The sequence below is a fragment of the Microcaecilia unicolor genome, chromosome 3 (genome assembly GCF_901765095.1).
Source record: "Microcaecilia unicolor chromosome 3, aMicUni1.1, whole genome shotgun sequence".
Taxonomy (NCBI): domain Eukaryota; kingdom Metazoa; phylum Chordata; class Amphibia; order Gymnophiona; family Siphonopidae; genus Microcaecilia; species Microcaecilia unicolor.
The window spans coordinates 90,746,590-90,771,120 of record NC_044033.1 but is presented as its reverse complement, the minus strand read 5'-3'; the positions used below and the strand labels follow the sequence as shown (position 1 = coordinate 90,771,120).

General features: G+C 45.7%; 1 protein-coding gene across 6 annotated transcripts in view; it reads right to left on the bottom strand.

The window, feature by feature from the left end:
- Positions 1-3,816: 3,816 nt before the first annotated feature.
- The window catches only part of FAM161A (FAM161 centrosomal protein A), an 86,195-nt gene continuing 65,480 nt past the window's right edge, over positions 3,817-24,531 (bottom strand). For all 6 annotated transcript variants that reach the window (XM_030196171.1, XM_030196168.1, XM_030196169.1 and 3 more), the window contains one exon: positions 3,817-4,503. In XM_030196171.1, coding sequence (XP_030052031.1) covers positions 4,386-4,503 — 118 coding nt within the window. In that variant the 3' untranslated portion in view covers positions 3,817-4,385. The remainder of the gene's footprint in view (positions 4,504-24,531) is intronic.

Below are 24,531 nucleotides of genomic sequence, written 5' to 3'. Positions count from 1 at the left end.
CAGGGCCATGGAGGGAACACATACAGTAGGCCCGGAGGCCAGGGTTGAGCCAAGGCATCCAACCCTGCCATGCGAGGATCTCTCCGTCTGCTGAAGAAGCACGGGACTTTGGCATTGGAGCTTGTCGCCATTAGATCCATCACGGGCTTGCCCCACTTGTCACATATCTGCAGGAACACTTCGTCTGCAAGTTCCCACTCTGCTGGATCGATCTGATGCCTGCTTAGATAATCGGCTTGCACGTTGCTCTGACCTGCAATGTGAGCTGCCGACAGAAACTGTAGATGCAGCTCGGCCCAGTGGCAAATTTGTTCGGCCTGCGTGGCTAGAGCTCTGCACTGAGTGCCGCCTTGTCGATTTATGTAGGCCACTGCTGTCGTGTTGTCCGACATCACTCTGACAGCCAATCCTTCCAGGGTCACTTGAAAGGCCAGAAGCGCCTGAAACACCGCTTTCAACTCTAGGCGGTTGATGGACCACTCCGACTCCTCGGGTGTCCATAGACCCTGGGCATGCTTCCCCTTGCAATGTGCGCCCCAGCCTTTCAGACTGGCATCTGTCACCACCAGGCACCAATCGGGGAGCGCCAGCGGCATTTCTCGCCACAGCATGCTGTCTGAGAGCCACCACTCCATGCTGAGTCGGGCCGCAGGGAGCCAAGAGAGTCTGCATTGGTAATCCTGAGATACTGGAGACCATCTTTGGAGTAGAGCATACTATAGAGGTCTCAGGTGCGCTCTCGCCCAGGGCACCAGTTCCATGGTGGCTGTCATCGATTCAAGCAGCTGGACAATGTCACAAAAGCTCGCGGGCGGGGCATCCTCAGGAGCAGACGGACCCGATTATGAAGCTTGCACCGCCTTTGCTCGGGTAGGTACACATACCCCGAGGCTGTGTCGAACCTGGCCCCCCAAATATTCTAGAGACTGCGAGGGGGTCAGGTGAATTTTGGCCAAATTGACAACTCAGCCCAGAGATTGAAGTACTGAGACCACTCTGGCTGTTACATGCTGACTCTCTGCAGCAGAGTTTGCTCGAATGAGCCAGTCGTCCAGGTACAGGAGAACACGAATACCCTCTCGCCTTAGAAAGGCAGCTACTACCACCATAACCTTCGAAAAGGTGCGGGGAGCTGTGGCGAGGCCAAAAGGCAAGGCCCGGAACTGGAAATGCTTTCCCATCACCGCAAACCTCAGAAACTTCTGGTGCGGGGGCCAAATTGGAATGTGCAAGTAAGCTTCTTTCAGGTCCAGAGACGTGAGAAACTCTCCTGGCTGTACCGCCGCAATGACGGAGCGCAGAGTTTCCATGTGAAAATGCCGCACTCTCAGGGACTTGTTTAATTCTTTTAAGTCCAGAATAGGGCGAAAAGACCCTCCTTTTCCCGGCATCACAAAGTAGATGGAGTAGCGGCCGCAGCCGTGATCAGCAGGAGGTACTGGGGACACGGCCCCTATCTGAATCAGACCTTGTAAAGTCTCCTCTACCGCCGCCCGTTTGGCAGCAGAACCGCATCGGGACTCCACAAACACGTCTCTTACAGGGGCGTCGAATTCTATTCTATAACCGTCTCTGATCAGGTCCAAGACCCACTGATCTGAGGAAATGTTGGCCCACTCCTCGGCAAAGAGGGAAAGACGTCCTCCGATGACAGGACTCGAGGAGAGGGCCGGCGCACCATCATTGAGAGGGTCGCCCCTGAACTCCAGGCCTTGAGCCAGTGGCTGTGGAACGTTTGTCCGAGCGAAAGGAGTTCCTCTGCTGAAAATGGACACGAGAAGTGAACTTAGCAGAACTCCCCGGGCGGTACCTTCGAGCTTCACGGAAGCAAGGTCTGTAAGAGGAGTGGACCATCGCACCCTTAGAGGAAGGCCGAGGCCTGTCTTTGGGCAAGCGCTGGGGTTTAGCCTCACCCAGGCCCTTTACAATTTTCTCCAACTCCTCACCAAACAGGAGAAGGCCTTGAAAGGGCAACTTCACCAACCTTTGCTTAGAGGCCATGTCCGCCGCCCAATGCCGTGGCCAAAGAAGACGGCGAGCTGCCACTGCTACTGCCATGTGTTTAGCCGAAGCTCTGACAATATCATAAAGGGCGTCAGCAAGAAAGGACAAGGCCGACTCCATCCGCGGAGCCACATCTGAAAAGGGCTCTGCTCCATCACCGGGCTGTTCCACTGCCTGTTGCAGCCAAGCCAGGCAGGCTCTAGCAGCATAACAACTGCATGCAGACGCCCGAATAGTGAGACCTGCAATTTCAAATGACCGTTTAAGTGCTGATTCCAGTCTATGGTCTTGAATATCCTTTAGGGCAACACCTCCTTCAACAGGGAGGGTAGTTCTCTTTGTCACAGCTGTGACTAGGGCATCCACTTTAGGCATAGCAAAGCGAGCCATATGCTCCTCACTCAGAGGGTATAATTGCCCCATAGCCCTGGAAACTTTCAAAGGTCCCTCAGGGTCAGCTCATTGAGCCGAAATAAGCTCTTGGATGGAGTCATGCAAAGGAAAGGCTCGAGCAGGCCTTTTGGTACTAGCCATCCTAGGATTCACAGAGGAGGCTGTGCCACTGGCAGGGTCCTCAATAGAGAGAGCCTGCAGGGCTTCAGAAATAAGCGCTGGCAGCTCATCACGGTGGAAAATCCTCACCGCGGAGGGGTCGTCCAGATCCTGAGTCACTTCTGCACCAGACTCTGGCTCCTCAGACCATGAAGGCCTGCCAGAGTCCTCCGAATCCTCGCAGCCTGACCACGGGGGGGGGGGGGGGGGGGGGGGGGGGGGGTGGGATGGAGGTGCAGCACTCTCTAAAGGGGAATGAGCCCTCCTGTGCTTCATATTCTGCCAATTATCAGGGAATAACACCTCAGAGGGCATACCCAGGCTAGAATCCACCGGGGGGGGGGGGGGGCATTAGAAGAGGCCCATGCCGGGCTCTCTGGGAGAGCTCTTTTAAGCATGTATGCTTTATGCATTAATAAGACAAAATCAGGGGAGAAAAACTCACCCTGGGCACCCGGATCTCTGCCGGGGCTAGTAGCTCCCATATCAGCCTCACTCCGAGGCCTCCCCCCATGCTCAGGACTCTCCGTCTCAGCGGAGCTCGCGCCATGTGGTAAATTCAAAATGGCGCCCGCTGCCAGCTCAGAGCGTGAAGAATCGTCGCTCGCCATGCTCGGGCCGGCTCTAACGTCTGTACAGCACGATTTACAGAGCCCCGCTGCTGATCTACACTTGCCACATTTGGAACAGCGCTTTACTGTCCCCGCAGCCATCGCCGAAAACGGCGGTAAAATTCAAAATCGCCCCGATCGCGGGCCCACAACAGAGGAGTCAGAAAACACTCTTACCTCACTGGACCGAGTATCACAGCTCCGGTCCCACAGAAAAAGGGAAGGAAAAACCTCTGTTCCAGCTTCTAAGCGCTTTTTTTTTTTTTTTTTTAAACGCTGTGCGGAAAGCAGAGGTAAATAGAACTCCAGAGGCTCAGGTGAGTGGGAAAGGCAGGGAAAGGGCGAACCTATGTGCCTGCATCCACTGTTGGTGGGGAAGGACAGGGAAAGCTAAGCAATGTGTCCACATCCACAGAGGTATGGGTAAGGCAGGGAAAGGGCGAACCTATGTGCCTTTAAAGTGAAGCTGCTATAGCCTCCAACACCCCTGCTAACAACTGGCAAAAGCACAGGAGCAACCTCCAGGCAGATTTTAGATGGAGCTCGAAGAAGCTGCAGCCACTCTGCTAGGGGAGATAGAGAATACTGAAGAGAGGCAGTGGAGCAAGCTGGTAGGAGGCACTGAAAAAAGTGTGCTCTCTATCTCCCTCTGCTAGTTGATGGACACAACCCATCTGTAATGGCTGCATCTGCTTGATGACAAGGAAATTAAAGATAATCAGGATAATCGATTGCAACGGTGGAATACTCATGAACAATGCTTCTCTTTATTGTTGATTCATTAATTTCCCTGTAAATCAGTATAACTCTAATCTGATTTACAGGGAAATTAATGAATCAACAATAAAGAGAAGCATTGTTCATGAGTTACTCTTAACAGAAAAGTAACTGATCATTCCCTTTTGAGTAGGAAGAGCTAATATTTTCAAATGCTCAGGGAATTTAGCAGAACCTGCATACCCTGTAGGCTGAAATCATGAGACTGTGGCAACAACCTTGATGGTAAGATCACAGGGAAACTGACTCCTGCCCAGCCTACAAGGAACACTGGAGGCTGGTGACCTATTTTCACTATAAAAGAGGGAAAAAAAGGAGCATAGTCCACCTTTCCACATTATTATTCATAAGACATAGTTCATTAGACTCTCTCAAGGTCATTTGTTTTCCTTTCACCAAAAGTTAAGTCACAAAAGACAGGATTGCACAGAGAAATCAATGTCAACTAGTTTCATCATCAATACTCCCGATTTCCAAGTTGACTTTATCATTGCCATAATCTTTAGAATACTTTTCCTCGTTTTCAGATTCCACACCATGATCACTTTCATCTTGAAAACTGAAAGGAAAAGAAATAGAAATTCTTTGCTTACTGGTGGTTTTACTGGGTCAAGTAAAATTTAAAGCATGTAGGAAAAAATCAGTTGAGCAGCATGTGAAAAAATGTTTACAACTGTTGTCAATTTGATTAGCAAATAGGAAGCAGACAAGCAAACTGAGTTCAAATCGTGCTGCCATGACACATTGTCACGTCTATGGCCGTGCCCCCTCTCAGATTCACCTCATTTCCTGTGGTCAGCTTCTGAGCTGGCTTCTGTCTGTTCTTTGTGAGTTAGTTCTGTCTCTGTCTCTGTGTGCTGGCTGCATTAGATTGTCTGTGTGCTGTCACCCGTTCCAGATTTCAGCCCAGTCCGGTCCGGATCTTCCGGCCTGCCAGACTTGCTTGTTTTGGTTGAACCTGCACAGCACCTTTAGTTGCCTGGTGATTGCAGCAGTGAGCCTCAGCTGCTGCTGGGCTTATTAGCCATTTTGAAACTCTCTGCTTTGCCTTTGCATTGCGTCTAAGGCCCTGGTATGTTGGTGCTTTTGCACTTCAGCCTGAGTTTGTTTCCTTGCTCTTGTTCTTGCCTGAAGTCTTGCCTGTTCTAGTTAGTCTATGTTTAGGGTATTGCATGTTTACTGTATTGCTTGTTTCCCAGTCTTGTGTCTTGGTTGTATGTCTTTGTCTAGTTCTGGGTTTATCTGTGTTTGTTCCCTGCTTCAGTGGCTGCTTGCAGCTTTCAGTTCAGTCTCCTGTCTAGCTGTGTTTGTTCCCTGTTTCAGTGGCTGCTCGCAGCTTTCAGTCCTGTCCTTTGGCCTATCCTTTCCCTGCCTTGCTGTCCCTGTGCTGCCTAGCTGTTAGCCAGTCCTGCCCTGTCCAGTAAGTCCTGCCGGCCACCTGAAGCCGTGAGCTCCACTCTTGGTGGAAAGTGGCCAGGTGCAGGTGAAGCCTAACTGTTTGTCAGAGATCTGCCCTGTCTCTAGCGTGGGGTGGTTTTGCCTGCCACTGCTGCTCCTCGGCAATGGCCCAAGTGCTCACAAACCCAGTTTCCAGCTTTGTAAACGTGACACACGTGTGGTAGTAGTATACACAAACTAAGAATCACAGCCTTCTGAGTTGCTCAAATCAAGTGGCAAGGCAAAAGCTACATCACCAATGTCTCAATCTACACCAAAAGAAATAAACCTTAGGCACATTAAGGGCAATTCTATATGAGGGTGCCTATTTTATTTAGGTATTTATGTATTTTTAATAAACATTTCCACATACATAAAATAACATACAAATAAAATGTGTCAAATAAAAAAACTATACAATTCATTTTATATTTAGGGAACATCTCACCAAAATGCAACATGTTCAGTATTCTAGAAGCAACAGAAGCTGTATTTGTAAAATCTTGCTTTAAACAGATACGCATTTAAGTGATTCCTAAAGAGTACAAACTTCTCAATATTATGCAATTCAACTGGTAGAGCATTCCAGATTACTGGACTTGTCACATAAATGCTGAAATGGAATTCATGAAGCCTAATCAACTGCAATGAAGAGACGCCTGCACAGTGCAATGTTCTAGAGCAGTGGCTCTCAACTTTCTTCTGATGGGACACACCTGATAATGTTCATGTGTATGACAAAGACACCAAAGGGCACTGGTGAGTTCCACACAAACATACAAATCAAAACCAAAAAAGTGGAAAAAGCCAACTAAAATGACCAGAATGACCAAAGTTTATTCTTCAAAAAAATGCTGATAAAACAACCCAACAAGGGCCATGCTTCGACAAACACAGTCTTCGTCAGGGGTATATTAATAAAAACAACATTAATAAATAAATGAATTAAAACAAATAAATACAAAGTAATAATCCAACAGACTTAAATAGAAAACATAATCCAGGAAAAATCTTTGAAAGATATACACAAGCAAAGGTGAGACGGGTTGCAAAAAAATATATAATACGGCATATACCTTTCAAATCAGCAAACAGTGGGGTCCTTTTACTAAGGGGTGCTGAAAAATGGCCTGTGGTACTGTGGACGCGTGTTTTGGGCGTGCACAGAATTATTTTTCAACACACCTACAAAAAATGCCTTTTTAAAATTTTTCCCAAAATTGCTGCGTGCCCATTTTGGGTCCGAGACCCTACCCCCAACCACTGACCTAGCAGTAAAGTCTCACATGGCAACTGGGTGGTAATGACCTACGTGTGCCAAATGCCACTTGGTGCGCGTCCGAAAATAAAAATTATTTTTCAGATGCGCGTATTGGATGTACGCCAAAAATGAAGTTACCACAAGAGCCACACGGTAGCTGGGCGGTAACTCCATTTTGGTGCACACTGGGCACGTGTAGATGCTTACGCAGCTTAGTAAAATTGCCCCAGTATGTAGTCATATTGGAAATGCCAATACAGCAGTCGGACTGTCAGACCCTTGCACCAACAGGTGCTATCATAACTACAAACATTATAGTAATAATAAAAGAACTCCATGTTAGAGCACCTACACAGTCAATGCTAAATATAAAAAAACATAAAGGCTTTATAAAAATACTAGTAAAAAAGGCCCGTTTCCAAAACAAATGAAACGGGTGCTAGCATGTAGTTTTATTTTTCCTCCTGTAGTTTTTCCTTTGAAGAGAAAAGCACTGTATGAAGCGGCGCTGTCTTTTCCCGGGGTGATTGAGGTGGGGGAATCCTTGAGGTGGGTTAGGGGTTGCCTTATGCCGGGGATGTTTTTGTTGGTTGGCGGGAGAGCAGCACTGTCTGGGGCCGTCGGTTTTAACGGTATTTTTGGTCCTTGTGGCAAGCAGCGGCGTCTTGTTTTGGGTGGTGTGGTTTGCGTAAGGGAGAGTATGCCACTCTTTCGGTTCGTTATAGGGCAGCAACGTAGGAACGATGCAGGAGGAATGCAGGACGAATGCGCAGCGGGAAGCAGTGCGGTGTGTGCATCCTCGAGGTGGGTGACGGGTTTTTTCAGGTGGGGGATGGTTTTGCACGTCCTGGGTTGCTTGGTTCGGGAGAAGGTGAAGAGGGGGGAGGTGTTCCAGTTATGTGCACTTGCGTGATAATGTTTTTTTTTCTTTGTTGCCTCTGGTTTTGTATATTGAAGGAGTTAGCGGTTTTGTATATTCAAGCAGTTTGCCAGCCAGTCTGTACCGAATCTTAGGCTGGGGAGGAGACCTGGGTCAGTCTGTGATGCAGGCTAGGTCGGGTTTAATTTTTGCAGGTGGCGGGGCACGTTGCAGATGGCGAGGGGCACGCTGTACTCCTGGTTTCCCCGGGTCCAACAACAATATTTGTGTACATACCCAGTGCTGGGATATTCTCTTTTTCCAGCGGCGTTCGTCTGCTCTCTGTGCTGCTCAGACAATGAGGCATTCTACAGCTGAATGCTCCTCCCTTCTTCTGTTTTTTTCTTCTGATAGGTGAGTTCTATGTCGCATTCCGTTGCCTGGTAACAGTTCTGCTTTGTTAGTGGGCAAGCCCCTTCTGATAGGTCCCTTCTGATAGGTCCGTGTTATGTCGGATGGCTTCACCACCATGAAACCATGAACCCTTTATCGTGTGCTGTGACTTCAGAATCTTTGTCCTCAGAATGTTTACGGTGCGTTTTATTATATTAGATATATTTGCAGTGGCAACAATGTTTAAAAATGCTCAAACGGGACTGGAAATGAAATCAATTTCTAAAAACCATAATCTAAAAAATCAGAAAAGAAAATTAAAATAAAAAAATAATAACAAAAAAAAAATACAAAAATGCATGAACAATTTCAATAAGAACTAATTGTGGGGAAAAATCTCATAGTTATAAGGCAAGATATTAATATGTCAAAAGAATGGCAGTATTAATTAACAATGTACCAAAGAAGAACTCTTAAAAAAGGCTAGACTGAAATTGTGTAACAAAAAACTTAAAAGGTATTGGCTGCTTTTCTTAAAAAAATGTAGCTATTCTAAATGAATAATAAACGCTCGAGTCTCGTCATATGGCAAAGCACTGATGAAAGCAATTCCGCTACTATGTAACCTAAAAATGCCAATATATTGATGCCATAACAAAAAAATTAATTATAGATATAGATATATAATAGCCAACCAAAAAAATATATATATATCAAAACAACTCCCCTGTTGGAGAGTGGTAAATTTGGACATCAATGAATTGCCACTTCTAAACAGCGACAGAGCACCATCAATTTAAGTCTCGGCGGCCATTTTGAAGAGCGATCCGGCAACAGGGGAGGGTCAGCGCCGGCAGCGAGCAGGCAAGACTGGGGATCTTTCCCGCCTGCCCCGAAGCATTCGCTGGACAACCTGGGTGGCTGGAGGGGGTACAGGGGAGAGAGGAGAGTCACTGGACATGGGTGGCTGGAGGGGGGGCAGGGGAGAGAGGAGAGTCGCTGGACATGGGTGGCTGGAGGAGGGGGCAGGGGGAGAGGAGGGTCGCTGGACATGGGTGGCTGCTCACAGAGAGTCTGTGTATCGCACACATACTCTCTCACACTCTCTCTGTCTCACACACACTCTCTGTCTCACACACACTGTATTCTGTGTGAAACACACTTTCTCTCTCTCACACTCACTGTGTCTCAGATATGCAGTCGCACACACTCTCATTCTCACACACAATCTCTCACAGACACACTCACAACCAGTCTCTCTCTCGCTGTTACACACACAAACACTCGCACATTCACTCTCTCTCTTTCGCACAATCACTCTCACATACACTCTCTCAAACATACACACTCCGAGGAAAACCTTGCTAGCGCCCGTTTCATTTGTGTCAGAAACGGGCCTTTTTTACTAGTATTTATATATTTGAAAATGTGCCAGGTACTTCCTGCTATAGATCATGCAATCTGCACCCGACTAAAACATGTGTTACTGAATAAGAAAAGAGGAAAATACTTACATAAAGGTGCAACAGAGCTGACTGCTTCGCCGAAACTCGTTCTGCAAAAATGCCAGTAACAAGAAAAGTGTCTTTCGGCCAAAAAAAGACGTTGGAATCTGATGTGGTTGGGGGTCTAGTTTCCAAACAATCTTTGAAATAAATTTCCAAGATACCCTAGACATTTTCCTCTCTCTTTATTTTTTCTAGGGCATTATATAGAGCGAACCTAAACGTGCAAGCCAGATTTGAGATAAGTGCCCTCTTATAATAATTAGATTTTCATTCTAAATGAACTACAAAATAGAGGTTAATAAAAAACAATATTGGAGGATTTTCTGACTGATGAGGAAGCTTGCCCAGCACTCACACAAGAAAAATTATTTTGTGAAATCTAAGCCTCTGAAGTCTTTTCCTCCAATTATTTAAATTAACAAAACATCATATAATCAGAGAGGATACTATACTTGCTCACAAATATAGTTGAATTGATTCATTGGCAAGTACCAAACTTAGAAGAGTTAATTCATCATTTATTCTAAGATGTCTACAATGTCTAAAATAGGTATCTCCCTATTATCATAAATTTATCTGAAATTTCAAGTTTGAATCGAACCGATTTAGAAAAGCTAGAGGAATGGTCTGGAATCTGGCAGCTTAGATGTAATGCTAAAAAATGCAGGGTCATGCATTTGGGCTGCAAAAACCCAAGGGAACGGTACAGTTTATGGGCTGAAGAACTTTTGTGCATGAAAGAGGAGCGGGAGGGTGTGATCATATATGATCTTAATGTGGCCGAACAGGTAGAAAAGGCAACAGCAAAAGAAGGATGATTGGGTGATTAAGGAGAGAAATGGCCAGTAGGAAAAAGGATGTGATGATGCCCCTGTATAAGATTCTGGTGAGACCTCATTTAGAATATTGTGTACAATTCTGGAGACTGCACCTTCAAAAAGATATAAACATGCTGGAGTTGGTCCAGAGGACAGCTACTAAAATGGTCAGTGGTCTTTGTCATAAAACATATAGGGACAAAGATCTCAATATGTATACTTTAGAAGAAATGTGGGAGAGGAGAGCTACGATAGAGACATTTAAATACTTATGCAGCATAAATACACAGGAGGCGAGTTTCTTTCAATTGAAAGGAAGCTCTGGAACAAGGAGGCATAGGATGAAAGTGAAAGGGGATAGACTCAGAAGTAACCTGAGGAAATACTTCTTCATGGAAAGGGTGGTGTATTAATGGAACAGACTCCAGGTGGAAGTGGAGGAGATGAAAACCATATCTGAATTCAAGCGAGCTTGGCACAAGTACATAGGATCTCTAAGGGAGTGATAGGAAGAGTAGATAGCATGAATGGGCAGACTGGATAGGCCATATGTTCTTTATCTGACTACATTTTTCTATGTTTTTTTTCTATGTTTTTAAAATGTGCATGAAATATCTTCTGTGCCTTTCCTAAAGATAAATATGTCATCAATCTTCTCCAAATTAAAAGTTGTTCTTTAAATGCATACTCTGAAAGAAAAGAAGGGAGGAGTGGCCTAGTGGTTAGGGTGGTGGACTTTGGTCCTGGGGAACTGAGGAACTGAGTTCGATTCCCACTTCAGGCACAGGCAGCTCCTTGTGACTCTGGGCAAGTCACTTAACCCTCCATTGCCCCATATAAGCCGCATTGCGCCTGCCATGAGTGGGAAAGCGCGGGGTACAAATGTAACAAAAAAAAAAAAAAACTTCTTGCCTACCTTAATGCTTGTATAGTATGCTTTTAGTCTGTTGAGAATTGTTCTCATTCTGATAATTTGTTGTAAAGTTATTCTAGCTATGATATGATCCCAGAGAGAAAGTGCTTAAAGCCAGTAATAAGAAGCTGTATTAGAGAAATGACTCACTCTCTGCTGGTGCTACAATCTATGTGTACCCTTAGAGTATTGTTGGGTAAGTTATAAGTACATAAGTACATAAGTAGTGCCATACTGGGAAAGACCAAAGGTCCATCTAGCCCAGCATCCTGTCACCGACAGTGGCCAATCCAGGTCAAGGGCACCTGGCACGCTCCCCAAACGTAAAAACATTCCAGACAAGTTGTACCTAAAAATGAGGAATTTTTCCAGTCCATTTAATAGCGGTCTATGGACTTGTCCTTTAGGAATCTATCTAACCCCTTTTTAAACTCCGTCAAGCTAACCGCCCGTACCACGTTCTCCGGCAATGAATTCCAGAGTCTAATTACACGTTGGGTGAAGAAAAATTTTCTCCGATTCGTTTTAAATTTACCACACTGTAGCTTCAACTCATGCCCTCTAGTCCTAGTATTTTTGGATAGCGTGAACAGTCGCTTCACATCCACCCGATCCATTCCACTCATTATTTTATACACTTCTATCATATCTCCCCTCAGCCGTCTCTTCTCCAAGCTGAAAAGCCCTAGCCTTCTCAGCCTCTCTTCATAGGAAAGTCGTCCCATCCCCACTATCATTTTCGTCGCCCTTCGCTGTACCTTTTCCAATTCTACTATATCTTTTTTGAGATACGGAGACCAGTACTGAACACAATACTCCAGGTGCGGTCGCACCATGGAGCGATACAACGGCATTATAACATCCGCACACCTGGACTCCATACCCTTCTTAATAACACCCAACATTCTATTCGCTTTCCTAGCCGCAGCAGCACACTGAGCAGAAGGTTTCAGCGTATCATCGACGACGACACCCAGATCCCTTTCTTGATCCGTAACTCCTAACGCGGAACCTTGCAAGACGTAGCTATAATTCGGGTTCCTCTTACCCACATGCATCACTTTGCACTTGTCAACATTGAACTTCATCTGCCACTTGCACGCCCATTCTCCCAGTCTCGCAAGGTCCTCCTGTAATCGTTCACATTCCTCCTGCGACTTGACGACCCTGAATAATTTTGTGTCATCGGCGAATTTAATTACCTCACTAGTTATTCCCATCTCTAGGTCATTTATAAATACATTAAAAAGCAACGGACCCAGCACAGACCCCTGCGGGACCCCACTAACTACCCTCCTCCACTGAGAATACTGGCCACGCAATCCTACTCTCTGCTTCCTATCTTTCAACCAGTTCTTAATCCATAATAATACCCTACCTCCGATTCCATGACTCTGCAATTTCTTCAGGAGTCTTTCGTGCGGCACTTTGTCAAACGCCTTCTGAAAATCCAGATATACAATATCAACCGGCTCCCCATTGTCCACATGTTTGCTTACCCCCTCAAAAAAATGCATTAGATTGGTGAGGCAAGACTTCCCTTCACTAAATCCGTGCTGACTTTGTCTCATCAGTCCATGTTTTTGTATATGCTCTGCAATTTTATTCTTAATAATAGCCTCCACCATCTTGCCCGGCACCGACGTCAGACTCACCGGTCTATAATTTCCCGGATCTCCTCTGGAACCCTTCTTAAAAATCGGAGTAACATTGGCTACCCTCCAGTCTTCCGGTATTACACTCGATTTTAGGGACAGATTGCATATTTCTAACAGTAGCTCCGCAAGTTCATTTTTTAGTTCTATTAATACTCTGGGATGAATACCATCAGGTCCCGGTGATTTACTACTCTTCAGCTTGCTGAACTGACCCATTACATCCTCCAAGGTTACAGAGAATTTGTTTAGTTTCTCCGATTCCCCCGCTTCAAATATTCTTTCCGGCACCGGTGTCCCCCCCAAATCCTCCTCGGTGAAGACCGAAGCAAAGAATTCGTTTAATTTCTCCGCTACGGCTTTGTCCTCCTTGATCGCCCCTTTAACACCATTTTCGTCCAGCGGCCCAACCGACTCTTTGGCCGGTTTCCTGCTTTTAATGTATCTAAAAAAGTTTTTACTATGTATTTTTGCTTCCAACGCTAATTTCTTCTCAAAGTCCTTTTTTGCCCTCCTTATCTCCGCTTTGCATTTGGCTTGGCATTCCTTATGATCTATCCTGTTACTTTCAGTTGGTTCTCTTCTCCACTTTCTGAAGGATTGTTTTTTGGCTCTAATGATTTCCTTTATCTTACTGTTTAGCCACGCCGGCTGACGTTTAGTCTTTTTTCCCTTTTTTCTAATACGTGGAATATATTTGTCCTGAACCTCCAGGATGGCGTTTTTAAACAGCATCCACGCCTGATGCAAGTTTTTTACTCTGCGAGCTGCTCCTTTCAGTCTTTTTTTCACCATTTTTCTCATTTTGTCGTAATCACCTTTTCTATAGTTAAACGCTAGCGTACTTGATTTCCTAGTTTCACTTCCTTCAATGCCAATATCAAAACCGATCATATTATGATCACTGTTATCAAGCGGCCCTCGTATCGTTACCCCCTGCACTAGATCATGAGCACCACTAAGGACTAAGTCTAGTATTTTTCCTTCTCTTGTCGGCTCCTGAACTAGCTGTTCCATGAAGCTGTCCTTGATTTCATCAAGAAATCTTATGTCCCTTGCGTGTACAGATGTTACATTACCCCAGTCTATATGCGGGTAATTGAAATCCCCCATTATTATTGTGTTGCCCAGTTTGTTTGCGTCCCTGATTTCCTTTAACATTTCCGCATCCGTCTGTTCGTCCTGGCCAGGCGGACGGTAGTACACTCCTATCACTATCCTTTTCCCCTTTGCACATGGAATTTCAATCCACAGTGATTCCAAGGAGTGTTTTGCTTCCTGCAGAATTTTCAGTCTATTTGATTCAAGGCTCTCGTTAATATACAATGCTACCCCTCCACCAATCCGATTCACCCTATCACTACGATATAATTTGTACCCCGGTATGACAGTGTCCCACTGGTTATCCTCCTTCCACCAGGTCTCAGAGATGCCTATTATATCTAATTTTTCATTTAGTGCAATATATTCTAACTCCCCCATCTTATTTCTTAGGCTCCTGGCATTCGCATATAGACATTTCAAACTATGTTTGTTGTTCCTAAGTACATCATGCTTAGTACTTGACAGTATTAATTGGCAATCTTTTGTCTGATTTTTATTGTTATTTAAAGATACCCGATCTACTACAATCTCTTTTGCAACCTCACTATCAGGATACTCTATCTTCCCTGTTATGGTGATATCTTTGAAAGATACCTTATCCCGAACCATGCTCTTTTGAGCGACTGTCGGCCTTCCCCCCATTTCTAGTTTAAAAGCTGCTCTATCTCCTTCTTAAACGCCGATGCCAGCAGCCTGGTCCCACTCTGGTTAAGATGGAGCCCATCCTTTCGGAATAGGCTCCCCCTTCCCCAGAATGTTGCCCAGTTCCTAACAAATCTAAAGCCCTCCTCCCTGCACCATCGTCTCATCCACGCATTGAGACTCTGGAGCTCTGCCTGTCTCTTGGGCCCTGCGCGTGGCACAGGTAGCATTTCAGAAAATGCTACCCTGGAGGATCTGGATTTCAGCTTTCTACCTAAGAGCCTAAATTTTGCTTCCAGAACCTCTCTCCCACATTTTCCTATGTCATTGGTACCCACATGTACCAAGACAGCGGACTCCTCCCCAGCACTATCTAGAATCCTATCTAGGTGACACGTGAGGTCCGCCACCTTCGCACCAGGCAGGCAAGTCACCAGGCGATCCTCACGTCCACCAGCCACCCAGCTATCTATATGCCTAATGATCGAATCACCAAGTACAACAGCTGTCCTAACCTTTCCCTCCCGGGCAACATTTGGAGATATATCCTCGGTGCGAAAGGATAATACATCCCCTGGTGGGCAGGTCCTGGCTACAGGAGTACTTCCTACTTCACCAGGGTGATGCTCTCCTTCTAGGAGACCTCCCTCCTCCAAGGTAGCACAGGGGCTACCTGACTGGAGGTGGGACTTCTCTACAACATCCCTGTAGGTCTCCTCTATGTACCTGTCTCCCTCAGCTCCATCAAGTCTGCTACTCTAGCCTCAAGGGAACGGACACGTTCTCTGAGAGCTAGGAGCTCTTTGCATCGGGCACACACATATGACACCTCACCAATTGGGAGATAATCATACATGTGACACTCAATGCAAAAGACTGGATAGCACCCCTCTCGCTGCTGGACTGCTGACTCCATCTTAGTGTTTTTTGAGTTTTTCCGTAATTTAAAACTTGCTAAAGTATTAAGGATATCAGCCTATCACTAACTTACAGTTCCTCCTTTAAACCCCAATCTTCAAATTCCGAAAGCACAAGCAAAATTTGTTCACTTACCAGAGAAATATCCTCTTCTCCCAGAACCTTGAGCAGAGGCCCCGAGTGGATCGGAACGGACCTGGGAGTCACTCTGGCGAAGGCTCCGAGGATATGCAGATGAGCTGCAAGTCCTCCACGGCACCTGAGAAGGCAACCGGTGGGAGAGCTGGGCACCTCTCAACCAAGAAAAGGCTTACCAGGGGTTAGGCCGAAGCCAGCATTCCTCCCCCTGAGGGTCACCTGATCCTGGCTAAGAAGTACCTGGTAGCTCTGGGTAGGTGGAGCGAAAGCCCTGGGTAACTGTGGCGAAGGCCCTGGGAAGGTCGGGGTGGATTTGGGAGTCACCCCGGATGCAGCTGTGAGGATATGCAGAACGCTGCAAGTCCTCCACAGCACCTGGTAGGAGCACTGTGCACCTTGAGCAGAGGCCCCAAGTGGATCGGAACGGACCTGGGAGTCACTCTGGCGAAGGCTCCGAGGATATGCAGATGAGCTGCAAGTCCTCCACGGCACCTGAGAAGGCAACCGGTGGGAGAGCTGGGCACCTCTCAACCAAGAAAAGGCTTACCAGGGGTTAGGCCGAAGCCAGCATTCCTCCCCCTGAGGGTCACCTGATCCTGGCTAAGAAGTACCTGGTAGCTCTGGGTAGGTGGAGCGAAAGCCCTGGGTAACTGTGGCGAAGGCCCTGGGAAGGTCGGGGTGGATTTGGGAGTCACCCCGGATGCAGCTGTGAGGATATGCAGAACGCTGCAAGTCCTCCACAGCACCTGGTAGGAGCACTGTGCACCTTGAGCAGAGGCCCCGAGTGGATCGGAACGGACCTGGGAGTCACTCTGGCGAAGGCTCCGAGGATATGCAGATGAGCTGCAAGTCCTCCACGGCACCTGAGAAGGCAACCGGTGGGAGAGCTGGGCACCTCTCAACCAAGAAAAGGCTTACCAGGGGTTAGGCCGAAGCCAGCATTCCTCCCCCTGAGGGTCACCTGATCCTGGCTAAGAAGTACCTGGTAGCTCATTGATTATTTCTTATGAATTATATTAATTGGCTATACTTTGTATTTCTTGTTTTTAATAACATGAATGTTTTTTTTATTTGCCTAGGAGTGACTCTGGCCATATAGAAATTGATGTTAAAGAACAGCTTTTTGTATGTATCTGACTGGAATATTGTGAGTACTTTTTAATTACTTTTTGATGTTTTAATGTTGATGTTATTATTTGATATATGCATGTGATATTTTCTAAATGTTACTTTTAGTTGCACTTGATGCAGTCCAATATTAGGGCGAAAAGTGATTCACATCAGGCTTTTGTAAGATTGAACTTGCTGGAATAAAGTATCTTCTGCAATTAAGAGGTGTAATCTTCTTTCTTCTGGACTGTTTGGTGCTACTTGCAGATTACAGTTTCCTCATATTCTCCTCATTCTGATCAAGACAATGCATCTTGTACTCCAAAAGCATGCCATCTCTGACAGTTCTAAAAGTTCCTGGGACTATCGAAAGAGCACCCAAGCATCAGAGCCCCCACAGATCACCACTTGGACTCCCCCAGCATCAAAGAAACCCTTGCTTTCACAAACCTTCCAAAATGGGTTTCCTGTCCATTCCTTCTTCTTCAGGGACATCGGTCACTAAAGGAAGAGACACCTGAGAAATCAGGAATGCCAACTCCTCCTTCTGAAACAGGAAAATGGCAACAGGCTTCCTCCTCCAACAGGGAGAACTCTCCTTAGGGTAAAGGCTCCAAGTGGGGAAAGCACACATTTTCTTTACCAAGCCAACAATCCTATGCCAGAGTTGGGGCAGGAATGGGATATCCAGACTGCTCAAACACTGGCAATGACAGCCTAGAGTATTTGGAGCCCCTCTGCTCCAAGGACTGAGAACCCTGGGTGGCCCATTACTCTATGCCTGAGACTGCTGCTGCACTGGCTTCCCTGGATCCTGAAGGCAACCAGAGCTTTATTTAGATAACAACTTGAGATCTATTGCAGCAACTACTAGCTAAAAAAGGCTACCTTACCTAATCTGACAAGTTTAGAGACCTCTCCTGCCCAGGCCCTCAGGAATCAGTTCCCTTTCTGATCCATGCTGTGCAGGAGACATGTGGCCAGCTGCCAAGATGGTTGTAGTTCCTGCTGGTGGAAAAAATGAAGCAGCTGCATGAACCAAAGCTCTCCCAAAAGTTCCCCAAACATAGCTGAGCCAGAAGCCTCCTTTACAGGCTGCCCACCAGATCACTATCGCAGTTGGCGCAGAAGCAGCTAGCTGTACTACTAACATGGTATATTCCGCAGCTCCTCCCTCCCAGGGACTCCCAGGGCTTCCTTTGCAGCCCTCCAGCACAGTCCTAGAAAAAAACTGCTCTGTGATGGTTTCACTTCCTTTATTTTTCTTGTCTTATCCTTTTTTTTTTTTTTTTTACTGAAATGTATGTAGCAGAGGCACTACAAATAACACTGCCACAATGGGGGTGGGGGGGGGGAGGGAGAAAAATATCATGGAACAGATCAAGAGGTAGGGATAAGGACACAGACCAGCAGCAAGACAGACCTCGGTTGTAGCCCCATGGGGGTCACACCACCTGGACTCACATATACATGGAGCAACCATTAAGAAAAATGTACATTTCACAGTAAGACTTGCAACAAAATAAAAGAAATACATACCTAAATTACTAAAAGGCAGTCCATCAGAGACAGGGCTGTAGCAGCATTTGGTAGGGGGAAGTGGAGGAGAATGCAAGGTGTGAAAAACATGTGGAGCATTCCCATTAAATTATTTCCAATTCCTCTGCTTATGTCTGTACAGGAGAGTACAGAAGCATCCCTGCTTCTGAAGAGGGTAGGGACAGTTTGGTGTGTGCTTGAAAAGAGCAATTCCCTAACTATCTTTTTTTCTGTTTCAAAAGTTTCTGTGCTGCAGAAGCTCAAACTGCTTCTCTTTATAGATATGTACTGAGCCATATTTATCGGGAGCTTATTTCTCTGAAACTCCTAGTCTGATCAGTACCAATTTTTTATGTTTAAATATATTTTATTGAAGAGACAACTTCCATTTTGCAACAAACACAGAGAAATAGAACAATTACCTCTGCTCTCCAAGAACATTTTACATTTTTCGTCCCTCCCTTCCTCCCCCCTCCCCCCCCCAAAAATCTCTAACAGTTTAGTTATGGTATTTCAGAAAGAACATTTCAAGTAACAAATGAAGATAAGACGTACAGTACAAATGCGTATGCGACTCTCATAGAATAGAACAATCTACCATCAAACATTTCTCCCAACATTTTCCTCCCCCCTCCCAAAAGTCCCTCATAAACTGCTTTCCACATTATATTGAAGTCCATGTATGACCCTTTAACATAAAACAATATTGCAATGCTGCATCACAAACATAAATAGTGGAGCCTTCAACTATCACAGCAGTATTTAAACGTCGCTGCTCGAGCAGAGTGCCTGAACTCTGATGACACTCCACCCTAATTTAGAAACCATCTATTAACCCCCCCCCCCCCCCATGACTCTTTCCCACCCTCACTATGAATGCACTTTCCCATTTTCTGTGTCTTTATTCTTCCTGACTGTTCACAAAAAAAAAAAAAAACCACAACTCTCTTCCTATCAAAGCTTGTTAAATATTAAACTGCGAGCTTTATGCGACAAAGATTGTATATAGGGTTCCCACACCGCCAAAAATGTTTTACGCCTTCTGGGGGAGGACCCTACCCCCCTACGCTCCAACAATAAAAGTTCATGTAATTTGTTCCTCCAATGCCAGTAATCTGGTGGGGACCCACTCGTCCATGCGCCCATTATGAGCTTCTTCCCGACCAGACTGGCCTTGCGAATGAGCTGCTGGGTCCCTCTACCATGAAGTCGAAATACTTCATATTTATCCAATAATACCCCCTGAGGTGAGAATGGTATCCGTAGCTTCACCAGAGACTCTAGATAAAGAAATATCTGCTTCCAAAATGCCTGAATTTTATGGCATGCCCAAAGGGAGTGCACTAGCGTACCCTCCCCCTGCTCACATTTCGCACAAAGCGGATCTGCAACCCCCCCAAATTTGAATAATTGACTTTTGGCCATATATGCCCTGTATATTATACGGTACTGACACTCCCGAAGACCTGCATTAACCGACAACTGGGGTATACGAGCTATCAATTTAGGGAAATCTAATTGCAAGTTTGGTTGTCCCAAATCTACTCCCCATCTTTGGCGAATAACCTCCGTGTTCCTCTGTCCCTCTTGCACCCCTATAGCTTTCTGCAGGCCCGATACCGACAACCTATCTCCGGGAACCATCCCAAAAAAGGCCCTAATTCTACGCCCATGCCCACTTTCCAGCTTACTTTGGTTCAGAGACCGTACGTAGTGAGCCAATTGATGATATGCGAATAGGTGATTCATACAAATACCTACTCCTAAGGCTCCTAATGATAGGATCTTCCCCCTTGTATCCAGAACATGCTCAAGCCTCGTGATCCCCATATCTGCCCATTTGCGAAATATTTTATTTTCAGACCCTGGGGCAAATTGTGGATTGTCCTGCAGTGGCAGTAGGTCTGATACATCTGCCGCCAAGCCCCATATCCTATTCAAGTCCCTCCAAACCTCCCTCAAGGGGCCCAATAGCACACTATTTCGCATGTATATCGGAATTGCTCTCCTCTCGCAATGCAATAAGTAATGTGGATGAAACGGTTTAAAAAACTCATATTCCACATCTCATGGTGTATAGTCCTGCCTCCCCATTAGCCAGTCCCCTAAGTGGCGCAGCAGACAAGCTTGGTTGTATCTGCGGATATTAGGAAGTCCCATACCTCCCTCCCTCCATGAGCCCATGAGTAAGCTCAAAGGAAGTTTCGGTTTAGCATCTCTCCATACGAACCTCCTCAGGTACCCATAGAGCTGACTCAGGTCTTTACGCCGAAGCCACAAGAGTAGTACCTGGAATGTATATAGCCACCTAGGGAATTCAGCCATTCGAAACAAATGTATCCGCCCATGTAACGTAAGCGGTAATGTCCCCCACAAGCTCAATCGACTCTTTAGCCTATCTAACAGATGATTAAAATTTAGTTGGTATAACAGGGACGTACTCATAGAGATTCTCACTCCTAGATAAGGAAGAAAGTCCGAAGCCCACTTGAGCGGGAATCCAGCTCCCCACTCTGACTTCACACTTGTGTGAGCTGTTAATGCCAAAGATTTAGAATAATTGATTTTGAGCCCTGCAAAATCGCCGTACTCCTGAAACAATTCCAACAGAGCTCTCAATGATCGAGCTGGGTGTGTTAGATGTACTAATATGCGGAAACCTTGAACGATGAAGTGCCCCATGTCACCCCCTCCACTTCTGGGTGGTTCTCAATTTCCCTGATTAAAGGGTCTAGAGCTAACACAAACAGCAGTGGGGACAATGGACACCCCTGCCTGGTGCCTCTTCTAATCTGAAACCGTGCCGAGTTCTCCCCATTGACCCACATGTAAGCCTGTGGGTTAGAGTATAGCGCACCCACTGCCCTCCGAAAGTACCCGTCCACTCCGACTCTTTCCATAACCGTTCAGTACCAATTTTTAAGTTGATGTGTCTTTTCATCGGTGTCCCTCCCTCCCCCCCCCCCCCCCCCCCCCAAAAAAAAGAAAAAAAAAATGTGGTCACCCTTTAGTTAAATTTTCAGGGAGTTATTTTTGTTGCTAGATAGACAGACATTATCAACCCCTTTGTTGGGTTGACAAGAAAAATAAATTAAAATGTGGAGGATCAGAATTTCTTACAAGACACAAAATAAATAATATATTTAAACAATATCTTAAATTGTTGAACCATAAATGAATACGGTAGTGAAAATTTACAAATTCAACGCTACTACTATTCTCATTTAGAAGTTTGCTGCTCTTCATAATGCAATACCTCAACAATTTTAATTTAGAATTCAACATATGGGCTATCCTCTGGTGTGGATCATTAGCTTTAGTCCGAGTTGTTATAAGCTTCTTCAGCATTTTCTGCCTTAGTTTTTGTTTTGTATTCCATGTTTCTTACTGTACACCGCCTTGAGTGAATTCCTTCAAAAAGGCTAATAAATAAATAAATTTATAGTCTTCATCCAGTTTCCTGTTTTGCCTCAAGTTATTTCCTGAGTAGAAACATAAACTAAAACTAAGTCCATGTTAATTCACTGAAGAATTCATCAAAAATAACTCAGAAAACAAAAGGTATGGGAGAACAAAGGTAGATAAGACAATTATAGTTTCTTTTACTAAGGTGCACTAATGGATTTAGCACATGCTAATGAATTAGCAAGCATAAAGTGCCATGCAGACCATTTTGTTCCTATGGGATTCTGAGCATTTAGCACATGCTAATCGTTTGCAAATGCTAAATCCATTTAGAGCACCTTAGTAAAAAGAGTCCTGATGCCTCCATGATCAATTTCCCCACTCTGTTCTAAACAGCACTATAAAATTAGTGCAGGAACAGTGCAAGGAAATACAGCCCCAATGATTAGAGCTAATAGCATGCGAATTTAGGAACGCTATGGGGGTCATGTGATGGTTGTGACCTAAACGGACGCATGGCGCCTGCTCTCCTCCCCACTACCATGGAAAATCAGCGTTAATGCCTGTTATCCTCTCCATATTGGACCCCAGTGAGTACTGCTAAGTGGCTTAAGAGTTGGTGCAGTTGATGGAGGGACTGTGGAGATTTTTGAGGCGTGTTGATCTGGCTATGCCCGCCAAGATCCCGAGACCTGCCAGGGAGCGCGGAAGCAGTCACGCAGCCAAGATGGCGCCTGAGCATGATACACTGAAGAGATCTGCCAGTGGTTGCGCTGCAAGAGGCAGCGATTAAAGAAATAACGTGGAATCTGGCAGATATTCTAGATGACAAACTATCCAAGCTGCACGCCCCAATGAATGAGCTCAAGGAGAGTATGGCAATGCAAAACGCCTGCATTCAACAGGCAGAATACAGAATATCGCATCAGGAGGACCTTACCACCACCATAACCTCGCAGGTAGCAAACTTGGAGAAACGCTGCAAGCATTTACAGGAGAGGGTTGATGACCAAAAGAACAAGAGTCGCCGCAATAACATCCGGCTTGTCGGGTTGCCTCAAGGAGAAAGGATAGAGCTGTGGGACCTAGTAGAATCTTGGCTTCCTCAGGAGTTGGGCCTGGAAGTAGAGGGAGTAGATGGAACTTGGGGTAGTTTAAAATGAACCCTAGTAGTTCTAGTACCCAAATAGCTCTCTGCATGGTCTCCTGTGCACAGTCTGTCAATGTGCTCTTCACCAGTCAATCATCCAAGTAGGGAAACACATGATCTCCCAGTCTGCATAGTGACACTGCAACTACCACTAGACTTTGAAACCCTGGGAGCTGATGAGAGGCTCAATGACAGCACGTGATACTGAAAGTGACATGTTCCCACCCAAAATCTAAGATACTTCCTGGAAGTAACGGGATATGAGTGTAGGCATCCTTAAGCACATAGACAATCTTGAGCCTGAATCATTGGGAGAAGGGTGCCCAGGGAAATCCTGAACTTTTCTTTGAATAGGAATTTGTTCAGAGCCCTTAGGTCTAGGATGGGACACATCCCCCCACCCCCGTCTTCTTTAGCACAAGGAAGTATCTAGAATAGAACCTCTTCCCTTGGTAGGGAAGGGCAGAGAGGTCCTCTGCAAGTACCTCCTTGTGATGAAAGCTGAAACAAGATCTCAGAGGGCAATTTGATGGTCTATGTCGACAATGCATTCCTTAATCTTCATTTCCCCAACTGTAAAGATCTAAAATACAAATTAACGCATGCATCAACTTTTTCCTACATGAGCACGCAATTGTGGAATGCACTGCCACGTAACCTAAAAGCGACCTATGAACTGACTAACTTCCGTAAACTACTAAAGACTCATCTCTTCGACAAGATATACCACAAAGACCAAAACATGTGAAACTCCCACATATATCTAGAAATGTTATTATGCCTTCTGTCTTAGCATTCTCATCTATTCCTCTACCAGTTAACCCTAAATCTCTCTGTTATACTAAATGTTCACCCTCTTCTCATTTCCACTATCCTTGACATATTGTAAGCCACATTGAACCTGCAAAGAGGTGGGATAATGTGGGATACAAATGCAATAAATAAATAAATAAAATAATCGAGACGAACTATTTGAAGAACCTTACAAGGGGCCACCTTTCTTGGAAAAAATTCAGCCTTCTCTCCCCCCCACCCCCACGGTAGGTCATATGGGACATTTATGGCGGCTATGTTCTGCTGGAGCCAGTCGAAAACTCACCTCCTGCTTCAACTGGGTCTTAGGTGCATGCTGTTGAAGTGAACAAGAGTGCTGGGACTGAGCTTGCTGAGGTGGGCGAGGAGTGTACCTATGCCTCTATGAGAAATAGGGATGCCTCTTCGACTTGTCCAAAAACCTCCTGGATGAGGAGGGTGCAGAAGGCACTCACCAGGAGAGAGTATCAAAGGTATCAGTGTGTTTTTTGATGAGGTCTGTGACCTCCTCTGCTTTCTCTCCAAAAAAATTATCTCTACGGCACATAGCACCTGCCAACCTCTGCTGGACCGCAGGGTACAAGTCAGAGACACTCAGCCATGAGAGTCTGTCCACTTTGAGCAGAAATCCTGGATGCAACATCAAAAGTATCAAGTTCCCTGACCAGAAATTTACAACATGCCTTCTGCTGCTTGGCCAGCTGGCAAAGAGATTCAGCCTGTCATACTGCATACCAAGTTCTGCAAGTAGAGGCTCGTGTAGAGATGGTACGACTGTAATCGGGATATGAGCATTAAGGCCTGATACATCTTCTGCCCAAATGAGTCTAGAGTTTGAGCTTCTTTGCCAGGGGGTGCCTAAGCAAAATCTCTGGAATTCTGGCCCATTTGAGCTCAGATTTCACCACCAGGTAATGATGAGGC